Source organism: Pogoniulus pusillus, chromosome 11, assembly GCF_015220805.1.
Source record: "Pogoniulus pusillus isolate bPogPus1 chromosome 11, bPogPus1.pri, whole genome shotgun sequence".
NCBI lineage: Eukaryota > Metazoa > Chordata > Aves > Piciformes > Lybiidae > Pogoniulus > Pogoniulus pusillus.
The window spans coordinates 26,684,478-26,712,346 of record NC_087274.1 but is presented as its reverse complement, the minus strand read 5'-3'; the positions used below and the strand labels follow the sequence as shown (position 1 = coordinate 26,712,346).

Genomic DNA, 27,869 nt, shown 5'->3' with positions numbered 1-27,869 from the left:
AGAATCACCTCCCTTGACCTCCTGGTAGCCACACCTCTGATGCTGCCCAGGATGTGATTGGTCCTCCAGTTGGCCTAACTTCTAGCGTTCTTTCTGGTATTTTACGAGTAGCTGGAGGCAATGAGCTCTTTTTACATCACACCTCATCAGAAAGCTCCCTGAAGTAGTCAAAATACAGTGAAAACTGGGAAGCAGTCTCTAGTAGAAGTCACGTTTGCAACTCCTGTATGCAGTGTTCTCGTTCTTGCTGTGTATCATGACTTCACAAGTTACAGTGTCTTCTGTCTTCATTAGTTGTTGGTTTAATTAAGTGTAATAAAAGTTAGAGAAAGAAAATGTGGATTTCTGTGGGTACAGCACTTACACTGTCCTATATTTTGCTTCAGGATAATGTTTTGAACATCATCAATCAAATCATGGATGAATGCATTCCACATGAAAGGGCCAACCGGGACTTCTGTGTCAAGTTTCCAGAGGAAATTCGCCATGACAACCTTGCGGGACAGCTTTGGTTTGGAGCAGAAGTAAGTCTCTCACCTTTTCTGTTAGTTGGGATTGAAGGACCATTTTTTTTGGTGGCATGAAACCAGAAGTTTAAAGTTCATCTTCAGTTTGTTGGGTTTTTTATACCAAGAATGACAGGTAGAATTACAGAGTGGAATAAGCTTCTTTGAGAACTTACTTTGGGTGCTCTGTAGGATTCTTTTGCTATGGCTTTGGTGTTGGTGGGGCTAAAAGGATATTGGGTTCATGTCCTGTAACTATCTGCTGTCATTATGGCCATCCCTTTAAAAGTCTTCTCTGAATTAGCATCTGGTTAATATTCTTGACTCTGTTTTTAAGAATCTGCTCCTTTAGCTGGACTTGAATACCTTTTGTACAAACAGCCTTTGCATATATACTGCCAATACCTACTGCCTAACTGTTGGGAGATGAGCTTTTGAACTTCTGTCAGCTCTGTGGTTCTTGAACCTCTCCCTATTCTCATGTCTCCCAGACTGAGCTGCTCTCTAACCTTTGTGTGAAGGAGCATCAGTCTTTAGTCTTTCACTTGTCCAAATTGAAATGACCTGGGGCCAAGTACTGCCTTTGTTCCAGGTATTAAATACCACATCTTGTGGTTTTGTTTTTTAAGACATAAAAGCAAGTCTCTGAATATTAATCTATTTTTTCCCCTCTTACTGTGTTTCACAGTGTTTGGCTGCTGGTTCAATTATTATGAATCGTGAAATTGAGAGCATGGCAATGAGACCCTTGGCCAAGGATCTGACCCGGAGCCTGGAGGAAGTTAGAAATATCATTCGTGACCAGGCCTTGAGGGATTTGAACCTCTACACAGAAAAAATGAAAGATTCACTGAAGCATTTTGATGTCCTTTTTGCAGAATTTGAATTGAGGTAAAAGCTTTGAAGATGATACTTTGTGTGTGTTGGCTCAGCTACAACAGCTGATTGTGTGGCTTGTTGGGTCTTGGAAGTTGACTGGTTTGTTCTGTTTGTTTCTGGAACAAGTGTGCAATTTCTATATCATGGTGTTTGAATTCTTCAGTAATTTGCTTTATTGTTCAATTTTTAACTTCTCTTTTTTGGTCCTTCCAGTGTGGCAATACTGCAATGAAAATTAAATAGCTTTTTAGCAATCCACATTTGTGCTCTTCGACTAAGCTATAATCTTCCATTTGCATACTGGCATATGGTATTTGAGGGAGGTTTTCCAAGACACAAAAGGAAGCCATAAATCTCTTCCTTTAATGTGCTTTTTTTTTTGTTGGAGGAAAGGCAACACATGAGAGACATTAAAAAAAATTAGTATGATAACAAACAATCTGGAGATTGTTTCATTCTCTTATGTATAGAGATATAAGCAAGATGCACCCAGTGAATTTAAGATGGAAAATTGAAATCTGATGGAGGAGATGCCGTAATTAACCACAGGAACTCACTGATGTGAAAACTTGTGATTTAAAAATGGCATGGGGGTTTGTAGTAAAAATAGAACTAACAGCTTTTGGAAAGAGAAGTGACTGCTCTTTGTATCAGAGGTCAGTCGTACTGATCAAGTTTTGCACTGTGCTTCAGATGGTAGATGTTTGTGGTGCTGGGCATGTGTACAGACAGGATACAGGACAAGATTGTCTATGGAATCTGACATAATACAGCCATCCCTACCCTCAGCAGAACAGGTTTCTTGGAGTTGGGTAGTACATTAAGTTTTTCTTGGCAATAATCCATAGACTGTCCTGTTTCCCATTCCCATTTGCTCATTCTCAGTGTTCATGTTCTCTTGTATTATTTTACTCAGGTGAGCACTGTCTTCTGATCCAAAAGCACATCACTATACTGTTAAATGGAAAAAAAACCCAAACATTTTCATTGAAAATACAGGCTAAAAATGTATTTCTAAGTGTGGTGCTGAGTGCAGGCACCAATCAGTAATTGGTCTTGACAGTGCCTGTGCTATACCAGCTCCACATGCAGCTTTTACCTTTGCCATGGCTTTGCAAGCAGTTTTTCCCCCTTCCTCTGTTACCTGCTGTCTGCAAACGACTGACTAATAATTCAGAGACAGAAACCCACTTATTTTTACCAGTTCCTTATCTTGTGAAGTAGTGCTTTTGCATTTAATTCCCAATAGGAACGAGGCCAACTTTTAAATCTCCCAAATTGTCCCTGCTAGCTGACTGAATTTTAGTGAAATAGTTTCAGGTAAAACCTTTCTAGATAAAATGTGCATTTCAGTCAGCTTTTTTTATTTCCCCATGGGGGACTGCAGAGTGAATAATTGTGTCTTGAAGATACAGCAGTGAAGATCCTTCTAGGATCCACCTCCCTGTGCCACAGTGTGGAGTTGTGAATGCTAAATGTGTATACTTAAATGTTTAAATTAGTACTGAGTTCCACTGCCTCAATCAACAATAAGTAAATCAGCTGCATTTCTTACAGACTCTTATATTGTGCAATTTTCATAGTGAATACTGTCAGAGTAGACAACAAATGGTAAGGGTAGGCTTGTAAGAGGGTTTGTCCTATATTTGGGTTGACTTATCACTGGATTTATCAAAGCATGTGAAATAGTTGCACATCATTTGATCACCTTTCCAGTTACGTGTCTGCCATGGTACCTGTGAAGTCTCCAAAGGAATACTATGTACAGCAAGAGGTGATTGTACTTTTCTGTGAAACTGTGGAGAGGTAAGCATTGAAGTACTCAGAAGTTCATTGCTGAATTTTCTTTTGGTTTTAATTTGAGTTGAAATTGAAGTCTGAGCTCTTGCAAAAAATAGTTTAGCTATAGTCTCTTTCAGAAGCATCATAAAACATCAGGTATTTTCCTCTTTTAGTATGCACCCAAGTTCAAAGTTAAGAAGCACTAAGCCAATGTGTTTTCTTTTCTGGACCCAAAAAAAAGAACCCCACCCCCAAGTCAATAATCCAATGATAGCAGTATTGTTGGTATGTGTAGTTGTGGATGTGTAAATGAAGGCTAGGCATCTAAATAAGCTGAATCTGTATAAAATATCAAGACTTAATTGTATTTCATGCAAGAACACATGGGGAGATGATTCAAATCATCTGTGAACCTTTAGTGATTATCATGAAGAGTTTTGGTGAAGATTCCTTAATCTTCACGGGATCACAGAATTGTCAAGGTTGGAGGGGACCTCAGAGCTCATCTAATTCCAATCTCCCTGCCATGGGCAGGGACACTTCACAGTAGGTCAGGTTGCTCAGAGCCACATCCAGTCCAGCCTTAAAAACATCCAGGGATAGGGCTTCCACCATCTCACTGGGCAACCTGTTCCAGTGCGTCACCACCCTTATGGTGAAGAACTTCTTCCTGACATGTAATCTGTGTCTCCTCTCATCTAGCTTGGATCCTTTCCCCTCCAGTCCTATCATGACCCAGCCTCCTAGAAAGTCTCTCCCCAGCTTTCTTGCAGGCCCCCGTCAGATATTGGAAGGCCACAATAAGGTCCTTCTGGAGCCATCTCTTCTCCAAACTGAACAGCCCAAACTCTTACAGCCTGTCCTCATAGAGGTACTCCAGGCCTTAGTGGTCTGGAGCTTGACTAGATGAAGAGATGAAATTAAACCTCAACCACCAACAAACCAATTCAGCAATTCCTAAGTTTTTCTAGGTGATAAGAATGTGGAATGTACCATGCTGACCAACTTGTTATTTCCCTTGTGCCACGAATTATGCTGGCAGATGGGCAGTAGAAGGGAACAACATGTAGACCACTTAGCTTCAGAGAGGTTTTGAAAGAAATTAGTGAGCTATAGTCTGGGTGGAATTCTTAGAGGCCAGCTGACTATAAAATGCACTTTGAGTAAGTGTAGGCTTTACTGTCATCTTAGAAGAACTTGTGAAGTAGGACCTTGGTTGTGGTTGGGTTGACAATTTCGTTAAGGAATACAGAGCACACTGCCACAATATGTAGATGACAGCAAGACTAGAAGTGTCCTAGGTATTTTGAGACAGGATTGCAGGTTAAAATGACCACAAGAGGTAAGAGGAGTTGTTTCCATTAGTCAGAGAGCTGCTACATGTAGACACACTTGCCCAGTAAGAGGGAAGATGTGATTTCTCCTTGGCAGCTTTGGATAATCTGGCCATGGACTCTGGGAAGGAGCAGGGAGTGAGAGTAGGTCATGCACTGATGAGTCCTACCATTAGTACTAAGCCATGCTTGCTTTGTGGTTGGTTAACTGTCCACTGGCAGCAGGACTGGCAAGGAGTAGATGAAGGTTTAATCATTCTTGTGGGACCAGTGTGCAGGTTTGAGTGTTATCTGGTGCACTGACAGGGACAAATCGGAGAGGAAACTTCAGTATGTTACAAAATTATGTGGAAATCTAAGAAATTATGAAGAAACTTGGAAAATACAACAAATCAAAAAGCTTGAACAAAGCAGACTGTAGTCTAAAGGGGCATAAGATAGTTGAAATGTTAGTAGAGGACAATTAAGTGTCCTCCAAATGCTCAATCTTTAGACCTCAGCAAGAGTTGCTGTACACAACTGGGTGGTTTTGGGTGGTTTTTTCAGTTTGATTTGCTGGTTTGGGAGGGTTGAGTTCAGTGATTGCAGTAAGTTAAATTGAAAAATGAACCCAAATACTTCCCTTGATTACTCCAGAAGTGTTTCTTCTACTTGAAAAACTGAAAGCATCCAATGGTTTCCAGTAATAAGCTGAAGCTTTGTGTGAAATAGTAAATAAAAAAGGGGAAATGGCATGAAAATTATCTTGGTTTTGGACAGCCATGAGAACTTCAAGTGTTTGAAGGTACTTTTTGTTTCTTCTACTAGTATATTTTTGAAAGCAGAGATTGCAGCAGTCAGTAACACAAGCAAGTGGTTTAGTTGAGCTCATCAACTCCTGCATAAATGCTATCAGTTTGGATTGGCTTTGCAGTTTGTCCATGTTTCTTTTTCTATTGAAATGTGGTGTTTAAGGGTTTGGTCTCTTACAAAGTAATTGTGGTTTTCTCTTAGAGCTTTAAGGCTTGGATACCTCACTCAAGATATGATTGATGACTACGAACCAGCTTTAATGTTTACAATTCCAAGATTAGCCATTGTATGGTAAGTGTAGAGTTGTGCCCTGTGCTGACCATTTGAGGCAACTGAATTAAATCAATGCTTTTGCTTGATGGAGTTTTTACACTGCTGAATTAATCAGATGGGGTTTTGCTAATGAGTCTTTGTGCTTTAATAAGACAGCAGCTTTCTCTGGAGTAAAGCCAGCATGTTTTTAATATTTTACCATTGTGAACGTTTTAAAGTTAGCTAATTTAAGTAGTATAATTGAGGGAAATAAACCTCAAATCCTCTGTGCTAATACATTTCTCCTCAGGAAATCCCTCTGGGCCATTGTTCCTGTTAAATGAGATATTGTCTGTAAGTGTCAGTCTGAAAATAACAACAGCAATAATCTGTTTAGCAAATGAAAACACGAATGTGATAGCTCGGCTTGAATCCGGAGTGTGAGTGTGTGTCATCCATTTACCTCTGAGAAACAGCTGTGTTTGCAGTGGGCAGAGGATTAAGCAGTGTTAAATAGAGTGGTGCTTGGTGTGAGTGGAATCCACTCTCAAACTCAGTTTGCTGCAGCAGATGGAGCAAAGAAGGTGAATTTTGTTTCATCTGACACACAAACTGCTTTGGGCAAGAGCGATTTGGCCGAGAGGAACTGAAATGTCTACAATGAAGTCAATTGGGACTTTCAGGATCATGAGTTTTTCTATCCAGGGAAAATTATCCAAGTGCTGAGTTGATTCAGAAGTGTGGCATTGTCAAAATGTATGAAGTGATTCAGCAAAAGTGTTTTACTTTTCACCACATGTTACTACCAGGTCAGATTTATCTTGGAGGTAAAAGAGTAGGAGCTCAGGATTCAACCATCTTGCCTAGAACTTGTTGAGGCACGGAACAAAAAGCCATTTGCTCTCTCACTCATTAGTGGACTTCCAACATAATTTATAATCAATTTCTTGGCTTTTGGTGTTTTCTATGGATCAGCCACAGCACAATGAAATCAATTTATCTTCTTTCTTTATGCTTCCATTGCTTTCTCACCTGTAAGGGGAAATGGGCAGCAGGAAGGGGATAATTTTCCTGTTGCTTGGATTCCTGGGTGAATAAGACTAAAATTGCCCTGTGTTATTTGAGTGCATTTCTAATCTCTGTTTACAACAGTCTTTGTGCCCCTTTGTTTAGTGTTTTGCCTCTGCAATGAAATGTTCTTTTCTGTGTGGGTTCATGCATGTGTTTGAATTACAGTGGCCTTGTTGTCTACTCTGAAGGACCATTGAACTTGGACCACAAACCTGAAGATATGTCTGAACTCTTCAGACCTTTTCACACTTTACTAAGAAAAATTAGGTGAGTAATAAAGGTGGTGACTGCTTCTCTTCTGAGGCTTGAAAAAGGGCTCCTAAATGCCTAGAAAAGTGTTCCTCTTTGCTGTGTTAACCATAGACTCAGTTTTCCTCTCACCTGCCTGACACACCCATGAAAGGACTAAATGTTCTTTCTCATTTTGTGGCAGTGTTCTGAACTTTTCATCTCTTCCTGATGGTTTAAGGTTTTTTAATTACAACGTTATTGCTTTTCAGATTTTTCCTTACAATTGAATGATGCCTGACATAGTAAAGTTGCAGTTTATTTTTGGGCAATCCTGTTTCTAATTAGCATCAATGTTTCTGTTTAACTTGGCTTATTACATTTTCTCATGTTCTGATGCAGTACTCAGATCATTTTTAATCTAATAGAAATGACTCTCAGTTCTTCATAGCGTGGCTCTGTTTTTACAGGATGGATCATTTTGGATCCATGATTGGATTTCTCTTCACAGTGCTTCAGTTTTGGTAACCATTGGTGATATGGGCTTTGGCTGAAGTAGGAAGAGCATTTAAATATGTTTTTCTTACTTGAAATCTTTAGAAGACTGCTTTGTTACTTTGGAGGCGTTAAGCTATGTGTTTAAAGGATCTTTATATTCAGTTTGTTTGCATTCACCCTTACAGTATTTTAGTTGATTGAAAGAAAAAACAAGCAAATCACAAACAAAAAGCCAGCCACCCTGGCTTCTAAATCTCTAAGTGCTGTTTGATAGAGTCATAGTGCCATGGTCTAGTTGATTGGCTGGGTGATAGGTTGGACTGGATCTCTGAGGTCTCTTCCAACCTGGTTGATTCTATGATAGAGTAGGAGGTGGGAGTTGGAAGGGACTTCTGGAGATTGATGAGCCCAACTCCCCCTGCCAAAGCAGAGTCATCCAGGGCAGGTCACACAGGAACAAGTAGACTCCACAACCAGCCTGCTCCAGGCCTCCAGTACCCTCCCACCAAACAAGCTTTTTTCTGTGGTAGTTCAAATTTATATCCTAGCTGAAAAATTTGTTTCTAGAGATTATTTAGCAGTTTTTCTTTCCTGTGTCCAGTTTTCACCTGTTCATCACCTTATCTGTATATTGTAATGATGCTTTGATGTACAAATAGCTTTCAGGTAGGTAAGTTTATCCAGATTCATCTTCTCTTACCCATTAGAGGTGAGGCATCTTCTGAGGCAGAAGGTAAATTTCATGAGAGATGATTCAGACAGGACCTTATTTCTCAAGTCTCTTGTGAATATCCAGACCATATCCCTTTATCCCCCTTGGAGATTTCCTAGTATTCATCTCTTGAAGTGATGCAGTTTTATTTTTAGGTACCTTAATGAAATTCATGTTGAAATCTCAGAATTCAATTTGACAAATCAGCATGTTTGGGTTTTTTTTAGTGCTTATGGTTTTACAAAACGCCAAGTGAAGAACATTAGTTGAGGAGCAAAACTTACTAGAGAGGTGGGAAATCTTTAGTGGCACTGCAGCTTTAAAAGTTCATGAGGTCTACATTTAAACAGTTGTGGTTTGTGTTTGTTTTTTTTCAAGATATGGCTATAAGAAACTTTCATCAACATTCCACTGGCTGACTAGAGCCAAAACAGTATTTCAAAGCTAATATACTTCTCATCTGTTGTACCTTCTGCTTACCCTTTACCTTTCACAACATGAAAAATGAAAATCAATGAAGTCAGTTTCTTGCTGAGTCTGTCTAATTTTCAGTTACTCTGTATTTAATGCTTGGGTTGAGGACAAGTTAGTAAAATGATTCTTTGTTCAGTAAATACAATTGTCAGTGCAAACACCAAAAAATGAAATGACTCTTTCAGATTCTTGCTTTGGGAAAAGTTGTGCTTTTAAGACTTGGGCACTTTGTGTCAGCTGAGCATTAGGAAATGTGATGCCAGCTGGTTAGCAGAGTTTGCATAGTGTTCTTCATGGCTGTGTTGGTTTGGCCTGCAGTAGAGTTAATTGTCTCCATAGTAGCTGGTGTGGGGCTGTGGTTTGGATTTGTGCTGAAAACAGTGTTGATCACAAAGGGATGTTTTAGTTGCTGCTGAGCAGCTTATACAGTTGTGGACTTTTCTATTGCTCATACCAACCTACCAAGAGGTAGACTTTGAGTGCACAAGATTTGGGAAAGGAGATAGGTGGGACAAGTGAGCCCGGAGAGCCAACCAGATCCTGGGCTGCATCAGAAGTGTGGCCATTAGGGCGAAGGAAGTGATTCTCTCCCTCTACTCCGCTCTGCTCAGACCTCACCCAGAGTACTGCATCCAGTTCTGGAGCCTCTATTACAAGAGGGATGTGGAGATGCTGGAGCGTGCCCAGAGATGGGCCACGAGGATGCTCAGAGGGCTGCAGCAGCTCTGCTGTGAGGACAGACTGAAAGAGTTGAGGCTGTTCAGTCTGGAGAAGAGGAGGCTCCCAGGTGACCTTCTTGTGGCCTTCCAGTATCTGAAGGGGGCCTTCAAAAAAGCTGGGGAGAGACTTTTCAGGCTCTCAGGGAGTGCCAGGACTAGAGGGAATGGAGCAAAGCTGGAGATGGGGAGATTCAGACTGCATGTGAGGAGTAAGTTCTTCACCATGAGAGTGATGAGAGCCTGGAATGGGTTGCTCAAGGAGGTGGTTGAGGCCCTGTCCTTGGAGGTGCTTAAGGCCAGGCTGGATGAGGCTGTGGCCAGGCTGATCTAGGGTAGGCTGGAACTAGATGATGCTTGTGGTCCCTTCCAACTGTGACTGATTCTATGATGCTATGATTCTAACTGACCCAAGGGATATTCTAGATCATATATTGTTATGCTGAGCATATAAATCTGGGGAAGGAGAGAGCAGGGAGGATGTTTAGGGCAATGGTGTTTGTCTTCCCAAGTGACTGTTACACATGACAGAGCCCTGCCTGTCCCTCAGAGGTAAGCAAACTTGGGAGGTTTGCAGTACTCCTTAATTCACCCTTTTGCAGAGCCCACTGGGGCTTTTTTCTGGGCCATTTGCAGTTGATGACAGAGTCTGTATGGATCTTGCATAGAGGTGGAGAATCAGGCAGATGGCAGCTCAAGTGGTGTGTTTTAAGTGCACTGAAACCTTCCTGACTGGAAGTTAAATGCACTGTGCCTGTTCTGAGTGTGTTGGAGAATGACGTGGTGGTGGGTAGTGAAACTGGTGCACAGTTCTTGAGGGTCAGTGGTTAGTGTTTTCAAGCTGGCTGAACTCTGAGTTGTGACCAGCTTGTGCAGTGGTACTTGTCAGTGCTGTTTTCTCAGTGTTGATGTATTGCAGCAGCACTGGTGACTTCGATGTGCTGCAGAAGCAGGAGGATGTCAACTGCATTCCTGTACCTTCATCGTGCTTTCAATTATGGCAGCTCCATAAAGAGCTGTGTGCTCTGTTGGAAGCTTGAGCTGCAGTGCCCAGGCTGGCAGTGACAACAGTGCAGCGCTCTGACAACAGCAAGTTTCACACTCTGGCCAGCACCAGCACAGGAGCTAAGTTAATAGTGAGTGCTTGGGAAATGAGTGAGATCAGTTGGAGTTTCATGTCCCTGTCTTCTATTAGCTAAATTTGTCTTGAAATGGACATTGGGCCTCAGGTCTTTGAAGTAGTTTTCCCACCCTGGATATTGGCAGTAGAGTAAAATGTTTACTTGTTCTGCAATAGGCAGATTAAATAATAGAATCAACCAGGTTGGAAGAGACCTCCAAGATCATCCAGTCCAACCTATCCCCCAGCCCTATCTAGTCAACTAGAGCATGGCACTAAGTGTCTCATTCAGGCTTTTCTACTATTGCTCCTAACAAGCAGAGTACACCTGAAAAACTTGCCTGTTTTTTGTGCCAGGGACTGTATCCACTAGAAGAAAAATGGGGTTTGTGTTTTTAAGGCTAGATTGCCTTGCTGTGATACTATGCCAAAGACTAAAAGCAGATGAAACCTCAGCATACACCTTCCTTAAAATCAGTGTTTTCTGAGGTTTCTCTGAGCAGGAAGCTCACAGCTACTGTCAGGGTCGATTGCAGCAGCTTTTCACCTACAGCTTCTGAATAATGAAAGCAGAAGGGAAAAAAATTGTTCCATACAAGCACAGCACTTGCTTGGATCCAACAATGACTTACAGATGCTTCAGCAGAAAGGAAGTGAACTGTGCAAGTAGATACAGCTTAATTAAACCTTATGCTATAATAGTGCTGCCTGATGTGTACTTTGAAGGTTTCAGCAGTGAAGTGTACTGTTTCTTTCCCTATACTGGTTGACATTCATTATATTCTCAGTGTCTACACAGAGGTTTGAAAATATGCCAGGTTGCTAATGTTGGCAGTGAATCCTGTGTCATGTGTTATAGAATCTATCAGAAGGATAGTTGGTGATCAAAGATTTGTCACCCTACAAGGAAGCTTGTATTTAAAACAGCCCAGTGAGTGGAGAGGGTTTCTATGTAGAGAAGTGAAGATAATTGTGCCAGCCTCTCCTAGGACAAGCTGTATTTGTTAACAGCAGAATCTCTAGTGTTTGATTTGGGGGAAATGAGCATATTTGACTTTAAAGCTAGATTATTTCCTTACTGAAATAAGAGGGCTGGTGGGCTACCACATGTGATGCAACAGATTGCATACTGCAGCTCCTGCAAGGTAGCAGGGGTCTGACTCGCCTGAAAGGACACAAGGACTGCTAGCTCATGCCAGGTTGTTCTCTCTTACTCTGATGCAAGTTTTATCTGCCCTCAAAACTGTGGATGCTGTTCTGAAGTGTTGAGGTGGTGTTGATGGCAGAGAGTACATTACTCACATCTCTGAAGCTAGCCAAAGTAAAGTAAGTCTGGATTTCCAGCACTTGACAGTCAGTGTGTGAAACCTGTCTGCATAGGTGTGGGCAGTCAGACTCTTTGTGCCTTTAGAAAAGGAAGCAGAGCGTTTCTGGGCACCCAGGCATCAGGGAACTGCTGGATAGAGTCCAAAAAAGGGCCATGAAAATGCTGAAGGAGTGGAGCATCTCTCCCATAAGGTAGAGGCTGAGAAACCTGGGGCTGTTAGTCCTGGAGAAGAACATCCTAAGAGGGGATTTTTCTTGATGCTGCTCAATAGATAAAAGGCAGGGGCCAGACACTTTTCAGTGGTGCCCAGTGGTAGCTCAGGGGCTGATGGGCACAAACTGGAACACAGGTGGTTTCATTTGAACTCATGGAAGCTTCATTGCTGTGAGAGAGCCAGAGCCTTTAAGAAGGCTGCCCAGAGAGATTGTGGATTCTCCCTCTGTGAAGAGATACCAAGCACAACAACCTCAAATAACGCTTTGGTTTTAGGTGCTTGCAGTACTAATCTGCAATACTGAAGACTCTTGGCAACACCTGAGGTGATGCATTTCTCTAGAAAACCTGAATGGTTGTTTTCAGGCCTTCTTCATTCTTATCAAGCAGAAGTTCAAGTCCCTGATGACTGAGTTAACATTTTAAGGCAGGAGAGAGCCAACTTCCAATCCCTGTCTCAGTCAACAGGGTTCCAGGAGATCAGTGTTGCATAAGTGATCTGACTTTTAAACGTGAATTCTTTTTATCTGACAAGATAATGGTGTGAAACTTCTGCTGTGCTCTTTTGCAGAGTAATTTTCAGGATCTAGTATAAAGGCAGATGGCAGATTGGTTTGCCAATCAGTCAGATTTGTGAAGTAAAATGACAGGATGTATCAAACTCTAGGTGGTGCTTGTGCTAGAAGTAGAGGGGGAAGGTGGAAGAGTCAGTTTGGGGTGTGTTTTTATTTTGGATCTTTATTGCAAGGATGTAAAACATTTGGTACCCTGTGTTTGCATGAGTCATCTCCAACTCAGGCATCAGCAGTCCCATGTTCTGAGGGTGAGTGCCAAATGCACCTGGAGTGGCAGAGCTGGAAGCACTCCATGCCCCCAGCCTCTGGATTTGTGTAGTGTCAGTAAAAGCTTTTATAAAACCTGTAACATACGTGCCTCCTTGGACTGCAAGTGCCAAGTGCTGTGTGCTGCTTCCTTTCCAGGGACCTGCTGCAGACGCTGACTGAGGATGAGCTGCACACACTGGAACGTAACCTCTGCATCTCTCAAGATGTGGATTTTCCTGTCAGAGCAGATCCTGAAGTTCCCTCTGTCATTGCACCAGGCATAACGGCCACACTGCCTGCTAAAGAGCTTTCAGCAAAAGCTGAAAATACGGAGGCTGAGCTGGCTTGTTCCATGCAGTATGATGAACAGGAGTTGGAGCAGCTGAACAGGATGGTACACAGAGTTGGAGATGAAATGTCTTCTCTACTTTCCCCTCCAAGCATCTGCCAGTCTCCAGCACACAGACCTAGTCTAAGAAATAGTTCCAGCACAGAAGCTTCACCAACAAGACACCATCTTGAAAATTTAACTGATGAAGAGGACAGAGTTTTTTTTATGGATGACCTAGATGGAGCAGGAGAAGCTCTTGCTGGGTTGGATTCAGTAAGTGACACTTTTGCTTGGGTGAATAACCCTTGCCACGATTCGAAACAGAACCTGCAGTACAGAGATGCTTTGCTGTACGAGAACGGCCAGCAGACAGAGTCGTCTCTGCTTTTAAAAGATGCTGAAAGTGACCTAAGCAATAACAACAACGTTGAAGACAGCAAACAGATGTCTGCCATTGCAGTTCAGAATTCCTGCAGCTGTCTAGAAGGTCCAGACTCACAGTTATACCTCAATGGCTGGGATGCCTATGCTGATGATGCAGAAATGGCAGAGATGATAGCTCACAGGACAGGGGGGATGAAAATATCTGCCACTGTAATATTCAATCCCAAATCTCCCTCTAGCTCAGAATCCCCAGTAACAACTCCTGAAGCAGCTATTAATTGTGTTCCTGGATCTGCTAATCCATTAGCAAATGAGGAGGAGGACGAATCCCATAAACTCAGTATGGCTGCCACAAACTGTCTAATTAATTCTTGTGTGTGTTGTGGCAGCTGTGAAGACAGCAGGGAGGACAGTGTTGAAGGTTTAAAGACTAAACATTCTGCAGTAGGTGTTGTAAATGCTTCATACACATTAGTAAAGTCTAAGGAAATGGACCATGTAGATAGCGTGGATGGTTCAGTCCCTTCCCAGGAAACATTACAGCCCGAAAGCTCTGCTTTGTTAGCAGAAAGAGACTTTGGCAGAGAAGAGCAGAAACTGCCAATCTCCTCTAAGTGCCTGGCACATTCCTCAGGTTCACAGGTAGGAGCAGAAAATGACTCACAAGGAGAAGCAGAGAGAATCTCAAATCAGCAGAAGAGGTGGGAGAAGAGAAAACAACTCTGTGAGAAAAAACTAGACAGCACTGAAGACACCAGTAGTGAAAGGACAGCGAAGGAGGACGTCAAGTCAAGATCTAGTTCAAGGTATGAGCTACTGAGTGGTTGTGTGCATGTAAACAAGCTCCTCTTTCCTTGTACTTTCATAATTGGTGTATAGTTAAAGTTGATTTTAAAGAAAAAGGGTGTATTGCAGGATTAAGACTCTTCTCAATCTGTGTTCTTTTAATGCCAGTAATGTCAGAAGAAATTTGGAGACCACCTGAGTCATATAATGTCTTGTGAGCATTGCCATCAAGTACACCGATCTTAGCTGTTTAATGTAACACAAAGTGAATTGCTGCTAAACACTACTTGGGTCACTGCTTCTCTTGGACTTTGGTGTTTTGCAGGAGAAGTATCTGGCAGATAGTAAAAAGTTAAGTTCTGCATCAGTAGCTGGGATTAATCTGGGATCTAAATGCACTTTACCTGAGCTGTGTTTGAGAGGAAAGGGCTGCTCTGATTGTGTTGCCCGTGGGCACAAGTGTATTTTTGAGTGTGCAGAAGCAGCTTTTAAACCTATTGGAGCATTTCAGCTGAAACTGATGGTGGAATAGAGGTCATGGATTAAGGTTCTGCATATTTAATGACAATAAAGAACTAGATAACATAATGATAGTTAAAGGAAATGCCGGGCATGAGCTTGGCTCTTACATGCTAGGGATTGCAGGATATTAGGGGTTGGAAGGAACCCAAGGAGACCGAGTCGACCCCCCCTGCCAGAGCAGGACAATACTATCTAACACAGATCACAGAGGAACACATCCAGACAGGCCTTGAAAGTCTCCAGAGAAGGAGACTCCACAACCTCTCTGGGCGGCCTATTCCAGTGCTCTGGAACCCTTAGAGTAAAGAAGTTCCCCCTTGTGTTGAGGCAGAACTTTTTTTGCTGCTATCACAAGGAGCAAGTGAGCAGAGCCTGTCCCCTCTCCTCTCCTGGCCAGCCTTCAGATACTTTGAAGCATTTATCAAATCCCCTTGAAGTTGTCTTTTCTCCAGACTAAAAAGCCCCAGGTCCCTCAGCCTCTCCTCATAAGCTATGCCCTCCAGTCCCCTAATCATCCTTGTGGCCCTCTGCTGGACCCTCTCCAGCAGATCCCTGTCCCTCTTAAACTGGGGAGCCCAAAACTGAACACAGTATTCAGGATGAGGACTCACCAGGGCAGAGTAGAGGGGGAGGAGAACATCTTTTTGTCTTACTCTTTGAAGGCTATAACATGTGTTGTAGTGAGTGATGTCCTCAGTTTCCCTGAAATAGGACCATCATAAAGCATGGTGGGGAGGAATGAAACAGAATTTGTTGTTTTCTGTATTTCTGTGACAACTTTCTTGCTTTGTGCCTTACTCTACTGTGTCAGTACTCTGGAGCTTTACTGTGTCAGTGATGTGGAGCTGATGTGTCTGATGCAAGATCACTCTTTTTATGGTTGTGTAGAGTTGAGGATTACACAGTGTGGGTATGCTGAACCATGAAGCTTTAGCATAATAGAAAGGCTGCAGAAATAGACACTTGCTTGGTGACATACCAATTGAATTAGGAATTATTTTACTGGGAGTAGAATAGAATCAGAGTTAATTCCTTTTACAGGTTAAACACAACTTAGCATGCACAAAAGGCAGCTTTGAGAAGGTTCATTTTATCTTCCTTATTCTGAGCTTTTGCAGTTGGAAGCTTGCAGGTATGATCATATTCAAGGCCTTACAACAGGGTTTTTTAATGAATTTGATTTTAAGAAGCCATTCACAAATCACTTTGTTTCATGCTTTAGTGACACTTAAAGTGGAATGCTGTTTGAAAAATACTGGATGTTTAATTAGCAGCCTGGTAAATCATACATAATATACAAAGCTCAGACACTGTCTGCTAGGTTTTCTACCTCTGTAAGGATGTTAAGTGAAATTTGTGACAAGTCTGGAAAATGCACTAAAATTGTAGATATTATGGTCTTTTTCAGCCTCTCATGGTTTGTAGATGTAATAACCCTTTCACATTCTTGCCCCAGCCTCTGTTAACATTGTGTAAAAGCCTTGTGAGAGGACTGTCCTCTTACTGTTAGTTCTGTAGATCCATGTTCCTCTGTGTCCTTTTGCTTGCTCCGGACCTGGCTTTTAACAGCATCATTGAAGCGCTCCTAGATCCTGCCCTGTCTATCCATGCTGGTTGGGATTTTGTAGAGCTCAGTCATGCTTCACCTATGTCATTACTTTTTCAGGTTGGAAAATTCACAACTTCTCTGATCAGAAGTTGTCCATAGCTTTGATCATTCCTTTTGTCTGGCTCTAAGCCTTGGTTCAGTTACACCGTTTCTTAGTGATGAGCGAATCATGGCCATGCCTTCAAAAGTCCTTCCATATGTGTGTAGATCCATACTTTTCTCCAGTATGCATAGATTTGGTCCTTGCCTCTGATTCACAGGTCATGTTATTGGTACAAGACAATTCAGTTACAGACCAGAACTTTGTGGACCTTATTCACACTGCCTCGGCAGTGACTAATCGTGGCTTTCCAGTGGTACTTTTAATCTGGAGATCACATTACACTGCTGTGGCTGCTCCCTGGTAGGTGCTTGTGAGTGCCAGCATCGCCAGAGGGAAAACATTGGAGACAGATGATTTTCAGAATGATGGGCCCATTAGCTAGAACAATAAGCAATGCAATATACACAGAATAGCTGCAGGATCTGCTCATTCATCACACTGATAAATGTACTTACTTTCTAGTTACTGTAAGTCACCTACTAGGAGTAGAAAATATCCTTTCTCTTGTCTGAATCAAGCAGCTGTCAAGTGTGTGTGCTGTGATACAAGCTATTTCTTCCACTAAATCAGCTTTATTACTGTGTAATGTGACACGAGAGGTATAATTTTGGTGATCCAGTCAGGTTTACTGAAATGAGTTCTTAAATCTGCAGTAACTTGGTAATTCAGGTTTCTCTGTCTAGCCTCAATATTCTGTGGAGTTAGAAATCAGTATTAAATATTCCTCTAGTTATGATTTGGCTATTGGCATGTCTTTAGCACTTCGGTTTTTAACTCCTAGCTGGTTTTGCATCTTTCTCCATTATTTACTCGTAAGTATCTCAGACATAAAGCACCGCGGGCACTAAGCCTTGGGCAGCAGCGTTAATGAGATGCAAATAGGGCTCTGCCCTGGCAGAGATGTGCTCAGCAGCTCATCTGCTGAAGGGACAATGTGAGAAGTAAAAGCTGACATGTGGCAAAATCAATTGTTCAGGGCATGAAGTAAGAATAGTACAGATGATGATAAAACCATGACAAAGCAGCCTTTGGTGTTTGGAGGGGGGAGGAACATAAGCCAAGAGCAAATCCGAGCTTTAGATCTGTATGAACAAGAGGAAATGGTCTGAAATTGTCCTGGGGCGGGTGTTAAGTTGGATGTTAGGAAAAGAGATGATAGCAAGGTGGGGGTTGGTCTATTCTCCGTAGTAACAAGTGATAAGGCAAAAGGAAATTACTCCAGTTGTGCCAGGGGAGGTTTAAGTTGGATATTAGGAAAAACTTCTGTACTGCAAGCGTTGTCAGGCACGGGAACAGGTTGCCCAGGGAGGTGGTGGAGCCACCATCCCTCGAGGTGGTCAAAAAAAGGGGGCCTTGGCAATTCAGGACATGGTTTAATGGCCATGATGGTTTTGGATCAATGGCTGGACTCAATTCTGTTCTCGCTGAGGCTGCTCAATGATACTGCGTAGAGTTCCTTCTTCAGCTGGAAGCAACCTGCATAGATTTCCCAAATGCTTGTTGTGCCATGGTGTTCTGCCTGCTTTTTCCACAGGGAAAGATAACTGCTAAGTGTGAAGATCATTTTTATTTTGGTGGTTTGGAATTACTTGGCTTTCTGTGGGTTCTGGAGTCAAAGAGCCCTTGTAAAAGAGATTTTTTTTGGGTGTGTTTTATGAGGTTTGGCAGCTTCTTTTGTAGTGTCACACATTGCTGGTGTTTCCATGTTTTACTCTTAAATACCTCCTTCTGTTGTATGTTTGTGTAGCTACATCCTGACCTTAAATCTCTTTCTATGGAGACTTTCAAGGCCTGCCTGGATGTGGTGATCTGTGTTAGATAGTACTGCCCTGCTCTGGCAGGCGGATTGGACTCAATCTCCTTGGGACCCTTCCAACCCCTAACATCCTGTGATCCTGTCAGTTTTTTGGACCATTTTCCTGAATCCATTTTGGAAGTGTACTTGTGATAAAAGTTCTTTACTGTGCACTTGAGAATTGGCCACAGGAGCTGAAACTGTGAGAAAGAAAAACTTCTCACACTTTGTGCAAACTCTCGCTATGTCCTTCAGCTGTTAAATGCTGTTGCTGCTCACATTTATCTTTGGTGGCTTGAAAAATAGACTTTTTTGGCCATATGCTTGTGCAGTAGAAGGAGGAGAAATGAGGCATCCTTGGAAAAGCTTGTTTTGCTGTTTGCTGATCTCTAGTGCAGGATGAATAATTTATTCTTCTCTAGCTTGGTATTGAAGTTGTCCTATTTCTTACTCTTGCCATTCTGCAGTCTGAAATTGTGGGTATTGTAATATATTTATGTATTTAAATAGATTTGTAGGTTACAATAGGCAAAAATGTGAGGCATTTACAGTTTTATTTCTTCAGCTTATGAGAATGACTTTGGCAGAAGATGAGGACCTGCTTTCTTCAGTTGATTTCTAATTTTGATTTCTTTCTCCTGCCTGTATTTGATTCTCTTCCCTCTTTAGCAGCACGTGACAATGTGTGTACAGCAACTTGGAGCTCACTCATTTTACCCTCATCAATGCATGGAAAAGAAGCCTTTGGTATTTTATGGGGGCCATGACTAGAATTTACATGTTTAAAGAAAAAACAAACCCAAAGCCACATAAATTACCTTTCTAACTTGTTTTATTTTAGTTTATAGCATTTGATTCTTTAAGTGTTCCTTTATCAAAACTGGACTGATTAATACTGATGGGAACGAATTTGATTAAAAGTGCTGAATTCATTCTTTCGTTTTAATATTCCTATCACAGTAGGACTTCAGGAAATTGTCTTTACATGACAAAGTTGCCTTTTCCATGAAAATTAATGGACAGCTGTGCGTGTTCACATAAACAAAGCCATGTCTGCTTGTACTGATTAGTCTTCTATCTGGTTATTCAGGAATAAGAAAGCTCATCAGTAAGAGGGAAATAGTTGATTGGGAGCAAGATGCCAGCTTTTCAACTGCTAAGTGCCCCACAAGCAACCCTTTAACTGACTGCTGATTGAAATTCCTCTGTTCCCCTTGTCTTCTGCTTCTTTTCTTTGTGCAACTGGCTGAATTCAGAGTCACAATAAATGATGTTTTTCTTTCAGTCCCTCTCCCCCTTCTTTTTAACAATCTGCCTCAAATTAAAAGTGACTTTTAATTAAAAATGACTTTTAGTCTGAGCTTGCATGTTGAATGCTGATTCTGTAGACCATATATCAAAAACAGCAGCAGGCAACTGTATTTACTCTCAACCTAGGATCCTAGAATGGATTGAGTTGGAAAGGACCTTCAAGTTCATCTAGTTCCAACCCCTTGCCACGGGCAGGGATACCTCTTGTTAGAGCAGCTTGTTCAAGGCCTCATCCAACCTGCCTTTGAACACTGCCAGGCTTGGAGCATCCCCAGCTTCTCAGAGCAACGTGCAGATGCCTGCAACCAGTTATAGTACATAAAACAGTTTTAAGTGCCACTTGCTTGAGTGAATTTGGTGTAGCTGACATGAGGCCTCAGACTTTGCTCCCGTGTAGTGGGATAGAGAAGATCTGTGTCAATTAACTCATTTAACATGCAATGTAATTGTGACTTAATAGCATTCAAAGGGAGACCATCCCCTGAAACGAGAGGTTTAATTAAGTGCACAAGAGGCTGCAAACATATTCCAGTAGAAAAGAGCACCCAAAGCATGATAAAGGTGGCTCTCAGTTTGTTTTTTGTTTCAGAATAGTTACCAAACAACAGCTTTACAGAAGGGGTTCATAAGTTCAGTCTAACAGTATTGCATGGGAAGAGGCAGCCACATCACCCTCTGCCACTTCACTTCTCTTCGAACCTTTATTCCTTATTTTTTTCAGAAGTGATGATGAATTCTGTCTCGATGAGCTTGGCTGCTGGGGTCATCCTCTGCTAGAATGTAGCTTTGAAGGAAAGAACAGTAATTAAAACCTCACAAACAAACCAAACTTTTGGCCCCTTACACAGCTTCATCTCATGAATCCCAATCCAACCCAGCATTCATTTGAGGTGAGCATGCGATGTGGTGAAGCTGATGTCACCCATGGGCTGGTGTGGGAAGAAAGGGTCAGCTGCTATTAGCCACAGAATGTATGCATCTACCTTCTCCTCTTAGCATGCTGATAATGGATGTTTGTGCTTAGCTACCATCAGCTGCTAGCAGGAATAGTGAGTTGGGAAAAGCAGGTCAATTCACCTCAGGATCTGTGAGCATCGTAGAGAAGCTGAGCAAAGCTGCAGGCAGACAGTAGTAAGAAGAAAATTCTCCAAAGAGTTGTCCTGGGTCTATGTGTGCAGAGAGGGAATGCAGTGAGCATGTCAGGAGTCTGTCTTTGTTTTTTTGTGTGTATGTGATTTACTTTTTTTAACTGTTTAACACTGAGAAGGTATAAAGCAGAGTTAGCATTATTGGAGTCTCATTTCTTAGTACTAAATAAACCCAGAATTTCCCACCTGGAGGGTTACAGCTTGGATATGCACCAGAAATAAATGCTGTAAATAATAAATATTGTTCCTGGTACAAAAATTCTTTCTTTGTTGGTACACAGGACCAAGTGGGGGAAATATTTACAGGTTGGAATTATCTAAGCTACACATCCTTTATGACAAACAAAACAACCTCCCTGAGCATGGTTTGTGTCAAGTGTGTCCAAGCAGTTTCCCTTGCCAAATGCTGGCTGACCAGATGGATATCTGATCCTGGAGTCGGGGATGGCTCAGCATGGCCAGCTTTGTACACCAGGGGAGAGATGGACTAGTGCAAAATGAAGGCATGTCTGAAGCAGCTGAGATTGTTAAATGGCTTAAAAACAGATGAGATAGTGGAGCAGATGAGAACAAGTTATGCTGACAATGAGAGGTTAGAGGTGAGTGGAAGAGGTATGAGGTGAAGCTTGTGCACTGACCAGAGAAGATCTGACAAGACGAAAATAAAGACAGCACTGAGGTGGTTGATGAAGTCAGCTGGTTGTGTGCCTTAGTGTTCAAAGGTTTACTTGCCATTAAGATCTAGCACTTTGTGCTGCCTTCATTGCTCTGCTTTCTGGGTTGGATTGAGACTCCCCAAAGTAAGCTCAACAGAAAGTGATTTCCTGACTTGGGGATAGTGTTGACAATATCTGCTCTCAATAGAGAAATAATACTTATGGGGTTGGTTTGGTTTATGTTTTAGTCTGGAGTGTTTAAACCCCCCCAAAATTGAGAACTTTGGTTTATTGGGAAAAGTGTTAGCTTGTTGGATTGTGCCTAAGAACTGGAAACCTCAAATTCTTTAAAATCAAACAAACTCTAGAAAACCACAACCTAAGAAAAGTAAATTGTAAGGTCCAAAATTGGTTTATAACTTTGTTGCTGGTGCTATTGGTAACTGAGATATTGTGACTGGACTCTGAGCACAGGCTGAGGGAAGTGGGGTTGTTCAGCCTGGAGAAGATAAGATTCTGGTGGGGACCTTGCAGTTGCCTTCCAGTACCTGAAGGAATCCTACAGGAAAGCTGCAGAGGGACTTTTCATAAGGGTGTCCAGAGACAGGACAAGGGGAATTGGTTTGAAGCTGAGGGAGAGCAAGGTTAAGACTGGATCTCAGGAAGAGGTTCTTCAGTGTGAGGGTGGTGAACCTCTGGAACAGGGTGCCCAGGAGGTTGTGGCTGCCTCCTTGCTACAGGTGTTCAAGGCCAGTTTGGATGAGGCCTTGAGCAGCCAAGTCTACTTGAGAGGTGTTCCTGCCTGTGGAGGGCAGGATCTGAGGTCCTTTCCAACCTGAGCCATTCTAGGATTTCAGGTGTGTAAGGCAGACCTGCTCAGAAAGCACTGAAGAAACCAGACCTGCTGTTTTCTAACAAGTGTGCTACTACCCAAATGAGTTGGCAGCACTGTTACACTGGAAAAATCTGGACGCTGTTGCCTGTCGCCTCCTCACTGTCACTAAGTACTGACTTGCCCTTGTTCCCTGGTTCTGCTGCTCCAAGCTTACCTTGTTCTGAACAATACATTTCATCCTTGCAAGACAGCTTCTCCTTGCTCAATCACGCTGTGAAATCACAGGCTAATGGTTTTTTTAATATCATTGAGCTGCCATAAAGCAGATACTAAAAGTACATTTTAGTAGCATGACCATATTGCAAGATTGGCTGGGTAAAGGTGATGAGCTATAAAAAGAGTGAGCCTTTGTTTAAATGCATATATCTCTTCATAATGAGCAGAATTAGCAAGGGAAATTACATAAAACGAATGAGAGTTAAGTAGATTTTTGTTCAAGTCTGATAAAATTATTTTCCAGTTGTGATGGCTCTCCTTTCAACTGCAGCGCAGTGCACTGGGGATTTGTCTTCAAATTGGCAATCAGAGATGAGGAGCATGAAGGGGTACATTTTGCAAGTGATTAGTGGGAGGTATGCAAACAAATCCTATTATTTCTTGGTGGGATTAGAGCACATACCTTCCATACACTGCTCTGAAGAATTCCCCTTAAGCGTTCTTCCAGACTTGTAGCTGCAACAGTGAGTTTGGGAGAAGAAAAGAACTTGGAATGTAGCTGGTTTTAAATATGTACTCTACATGGACCTACAAATCATAAGAGCATTAAAGAAGAAATCTGCTGGTAAATGTGGAGAAGTAAGGTCACATCATCCTCACCCATATAATTGCATCTCTTTTTAACTAAAGATGCGTCTTAAGCTTCCCTCTGCATTGTCCACAGATTTCTGTTGACTGAGCGTTGGAGTTCAGCAGGCTCCAATGATCCTTCTGCACCGCCTGGAGCCAATGCAGCTTTGATACCTCTCCTCAACATCATGTATTTTCTTATCTAGTGTAAATTCAGCTTGTGGGATTTCCAGTAGCTGAGCACTAAATTAGTACGGAACCCAAAAAAAAGGATCTGCCCAGGACTGTTCGGTAGTGGTTATGAAACCTTTTTTAGTCTTGTAGTTCACTTCGGTAATAAGGATAGAAAAAGGAACCAGTTCTGCACTGTGAGGGTGGTGGAACACTGGAGCAAATTGCCTGGGGAAGTAGTTGAGAGCCCATCTCTGGAGATATTTGAGAACAGGCTTGATAGGGCTCTGAGCAACCTCATCTAGTGGAGGATGTTCCTGCTGACTGCAACGGGTTGGACTAGATGAACTTAAGAGATCCCTTCTGACCCAAACCATTCCATGATTCAAAGATGTAACCTGATGTGTTCTTTAAAGGCCTCTTCTTTTGTCCTAGGGATGCCAGAGACAAGTTTTGTACTGTTCCCTTAAGTTGCACCACTCATTTATGTTACTTGATGTCTTTTTACTTTATAGCTAGTGGATTTCCTCTGAGTGTCAGTTGTTTGCCACTCTTCCTTTCCGCTCATGTGTTCACAGGATCACAGGATGTTAGGGGTTGGAAGGGTCCCAAGGAGATTGAGTCCAATCCGCCTGCCAGAGCAGGACAATACTATCTAACACAGATCAGAGGGACACATCCAGACAGACCTTGTAGGTCTCCAGAGGAGGAGACCCCAACAATACCTGTTGGTTTAAAGCACAAAATTTGAGGTACATAGGTGATAGCTGCAGACTTTGAGCCAACTCGGGTCTACCTGTGTTAGCTTTATCTCCTTCACTGGAGACTCAGCTTTCTGCTGTCCCACAGCCTTTTTCTTTCCTGTGGGGAGGAAACTTAGAGCAAACATGCCATGATATTTCAGAAGCTCTTGAAACTAAGTTACTTTGCAAAACTGGAAGTTTATTAGATCTGGGTTGTGACATTAAACCACTCTCCTCAGCATCGTGGGGCACGCTCTTCCCTCTGTACCCTGAGAGAATGTAAACACTTGGTTCTTTCTGGAATGTTTCCATGTTTTCATGTATGGCAAAACCAAAAAACCAGATTGAAGGTTTTTAGAAGATGTGTACCTGCTGCCTTTGCCAGCTTGTCCTTCTGGGAGGAGAACAGACTAGGTTTGTATGATGCTCTGAAGAGCAGAATTACCAGGGCCAGCTTCTCTACAAGCCATGAGTTACCACACTGCTCTGTTTTTGTTTTCTTTTTTTTACCTTTGATGCTTCAGCAGTTCATTTTGTCTCCATATGTTTTTTCAGTTCTCAGGATGGCTTACGTGATTCCCCCCTCAGCTCCATCTCCAGCAGTGACTATGAGAGTGTTTCTGTCACTACATGTAGTGTCTCCAGCATATACGCTCTGAGGTAATCGCATCGCTTCAGTCAGATTTGACAAATGCTCTTGGGTTATGCTTGGTTAAAAACTTGCACTGGATTAACAATCAAGTGACAGCAACACTTCAGAGTATTCTTCTTTTTGAGCAGCAGGTGCTTTTTGGTTATGTGGTTTCTTTTGTTTTTTTTTTTTCCTGGCAGGTGGTTGGTTTTTTTAGTGCTGTTGGCTGTTGAGACACAACTACTTGGAAAGAAGCTTTAATGCATACAGCAGTCAATTTTGTATGTCTGTGATCTCCCTTTAATGCATACAACAGCCATATTTCTATGCCCATGATCTCCCTTTAATGCATACAACAGCCAGTCTCCTATGCCCAGGATTTCCCTTTAATGCATACAACAACCATATTTCTATGCCCATGGTCTCCCTTTGATGCATACAACAGCCAGTTTCCTATGCCCAGGATCTCCCTTTGATGCATACAACAGCCAGTTTCCTATGCCCAGGATCTCCCTTGAATGCATACAACAGCCAGTTTTCTATGCCCAGGATCTCCCTTTGATGCATACAACAGCCAGTTTCCTATGCCCAGGATCTCCCTTTGATGCATACAACAGCCAGTTTTCTATGCCCAGGATCTCCCTTTAATGCATACAACAGCCAGTTTCCTATGCCCAGGATCTCCCTTTAATGCATACAACAGCCAGTTTCCTATGCCCAGGATCTCCCTTGAATGCATACAACAACCAAATTTTCTTTGTCCAGGATCTCCCTTTCATTTGTTCATTCAACATTTCTTCAGGTTTTAGCTTGACAAGTGCCCATGGGTCGTTGTTTGCTATTTTGGTTTTGATTGGGAGAAAAAAAAGGTATTGGGACTGTAGAAACTGTTTTTGAGACCTAAGGACCTCAAATCAGCTTGTGATTTGCTGCCTTAAGCCTCTTTCCATCATCAAGCAGTGCTGGGTAATTTTTTGAGCTGTATTCATCCCATGTAATTTTAGGCACCAAACTGGTATACCTGAATTAGGAGCTTTGTTGCCTTAGGTTGAAAAGAGAAAAGTGGAAGTCTTGGTTAAGAGTGTAATTTGTTGAAATGCATCTGGGTCAGAGATCTTCAGTCTTAAATGAGAGCCATGATTGCATGCTTTGATTACTGACTGCTCACACAGTCATCTGAGGAACATTTTAAAACCCTGCTTGAGGTTTCTAGACAAAAAATAGGAGAGAGAGAAAAAAAAACCCCAAGGGTTCAGAGTTTTTCAAATGTGTGGGTTTTGTTTTTTTTAAGGAAAGGTTGATTACTTCATTGGTACCAAATCTGTGTAGCAGATTCCTCCTTCTAGTCTGGAAGGTTAAGAACTTAACTGTTTAGCCTAGTTGAGAAGAGGAGATTGTACAAAATGTTCATTAAGTGCCCAGACTTGAGGTGCCCATATCAGCAGTAAATTTTCTCAGCAAACATAAAGAAGAAAGTTTTTTTCTGAGGGTGGCAGAACATTGGAACAGGTTGCCTAGGGAGGTGGTAGAGGCCCCATCCCTGGAGACATTCAAGGTAAAGCTTGCCTGGGCTCTGACCAGCCTGCTCTGGTTGCAGATGGCCCTGCTGAGTACAGGGGAGTTGAAGTAGATGACCTTCGTAGGTCCCTTCCAACCCACTCAATGTTCTGTGTATTTCAGAAGGTTTCAGTGAAGCTGTGGTTTTATGCAGACTCTCAAGAGTATGCTGAACTTGTTTCTTAAATCAATGTGGCTGTGAGATAATCCTACTGTCTCAAGGGAAAAAGAGGGGTTTATACCTGGAGGGAAGTAGCAGTTGGCCTTTCTCTTAGCTCCAGGAAACACACTCATCCAGCGTATGGTCCTGCACCTGGGTCAGCACAATCCCAAGCACAGATCCAGGCTGGGTGGCGAATGGCTGAGAGCAGCCCTGAGGAAAAGGCCCTGGGGGCTGGACTGAGGAGAAATTCAACAGGAGCTGTGTGCTGGGCTGCATCAAGAGCAGTGTGGCCAGCAGGGCGAGGGAGGAGATTCTCCTCCTTTACTCTGCTCTCCGCGGCCCACGCCTGGAGTACTCTGTGCAGTTCTGGAGCCCCCAGTACAAGAGTGACATGGAACTGTTGGAGCAGGTCCAGAGGAGGGCCACAAAGATGCTCAGAGGTCTGCAGCAGGTCTGCTATGAGGACAGGCTACAAGAGTTGGGGCTTTTTAGCTTGGAGAGGAGAAGGCTTCAAGGACACCTTTATAGTGGCCTTCTAGTATTTGAAGGTGGCCCACAGGAAGGCTGGGGAGGGACTATTTACAAGGTCTTATAAGGACAGGATGAGGGGTAACGTATTTAAACTGACAGAGGGGATATTCAAACCAGATGATAGGAAGAAGCTCTTTACAGTGAGGGTGGTGAAACACTGGCACAGGTTGCTCAGGGAGATTGTGGCTGCTCCTTCCCTGGAAGTGTCCAAGGTCAGTTTGGATGAGGCCTTGAGCAATCTGTTCTAGTGGGAGGTGTCCCTGCCTATGGCAGGGGAGTTGGAACTAGATGATATTTGAGGTCCTTTCCCACCTAAACCATTCTATGGTTCTATTTTTTCCTCATTTTAATGGTTTCTTTTCATGGATGCTACTTACGGAACAGTTTTCAATGTAACCCTAACTTACTGGCTTTTAAATAGGCAGCTACTAAAATACATTGTTGGGATTTTATCTCTTTCAGCTTTGGAAGCAGGGAAACCAGTCATTTATAAAAATAAGCTGCAGAAAATTTGTCTGTCAGCTTTCAACAGGCATTACAATTATCGGGCCAGTTCCTAAGAGAGCCATGAATTTGAGTGGGAACCTAAGTAAAGGTTGTTCCTGTGATACAGAATGAGGTGACGTGCTTAAAGCCAAGAGTGAACTTCAGTTCTGTTCAAGATTGAAGCTAGAAAATTGCAAGGAAAGTATTGGTTTGGGGGTTATGAGGAAAAGTAGAATCATCATAGAATGGTTTGAGTTGAAAGAGATCTTTTAAAGGTTACCTAGTCCCCAACCCCACTGCAGTGAGCAGGGACATAATTAACCAGATCAAGTTGCTCCAGAGCCCCATTCAAGCCTAACCTTGAATGTTTCCAGAGGTTGGACCTTCTCCACTCCCTGGGCAACCTGTTGCAGTGTATCATTACCCTCACAGCACAGTGAGACAACGGGGGAACAAGGCAGATACAGGTAGTTTTCAGGCCTTGCTGAAGGTTCTGATGTGAGACAGCACAAGGGAGGAAGAAGCAGTGGCAT

The 27,869-nt window shown here is 42.5% G+C and overlaps 1 protein-coding gene across 6 annotated transcripts in view; it reads left to right on the top strand.

Moving 5' to 3' along the window:
* ZFYVE28 (zinc finger FYVE-type containing 28) overlaps positions 1–27,869 on the top strand; it is a 127,333-nt gene that overhangs the window by 68,693 nt on the left and 30,771 nt on the right. For 2 of the 6 annotated variants that reach the window (XM_064151572.1, XM_064151571.1), the window contains exons 3-9: positions 387–524; positions 1,195–1,397; positions 3,102–3,191; positions 5,495–5,584; positions 6,782–6,883; positions 12,885–14,249; positions 24,524–24,628. In XM_064151572.1, coding sequence (XP_064007642.1) covers positions 387–524; positions 1,195–1,397; positions 3,102–3,191; positions 5,495–5,584; positions 6,782–6,883; positions 12,885–14,249; positions 24,524–24,628 — 2,093 coding nt within the window. Of the gene's footprint in view, positions 1–386; positions 525–1,194; positions 1,398–3,101; positions 3,192–5,494; positions 5,585–6,781; positions 6,884–12,884; positions 14,250–19,348; positions 19,543–20,290; positions 20,928–24,523; positions 24,629–27,869 lie in introns of those variants that run through there. The other 4 variants (XM_064151574.1, XM_064151573.1, XM_064151575.1 and 1 more) reach the window with 3 other exon arrangements.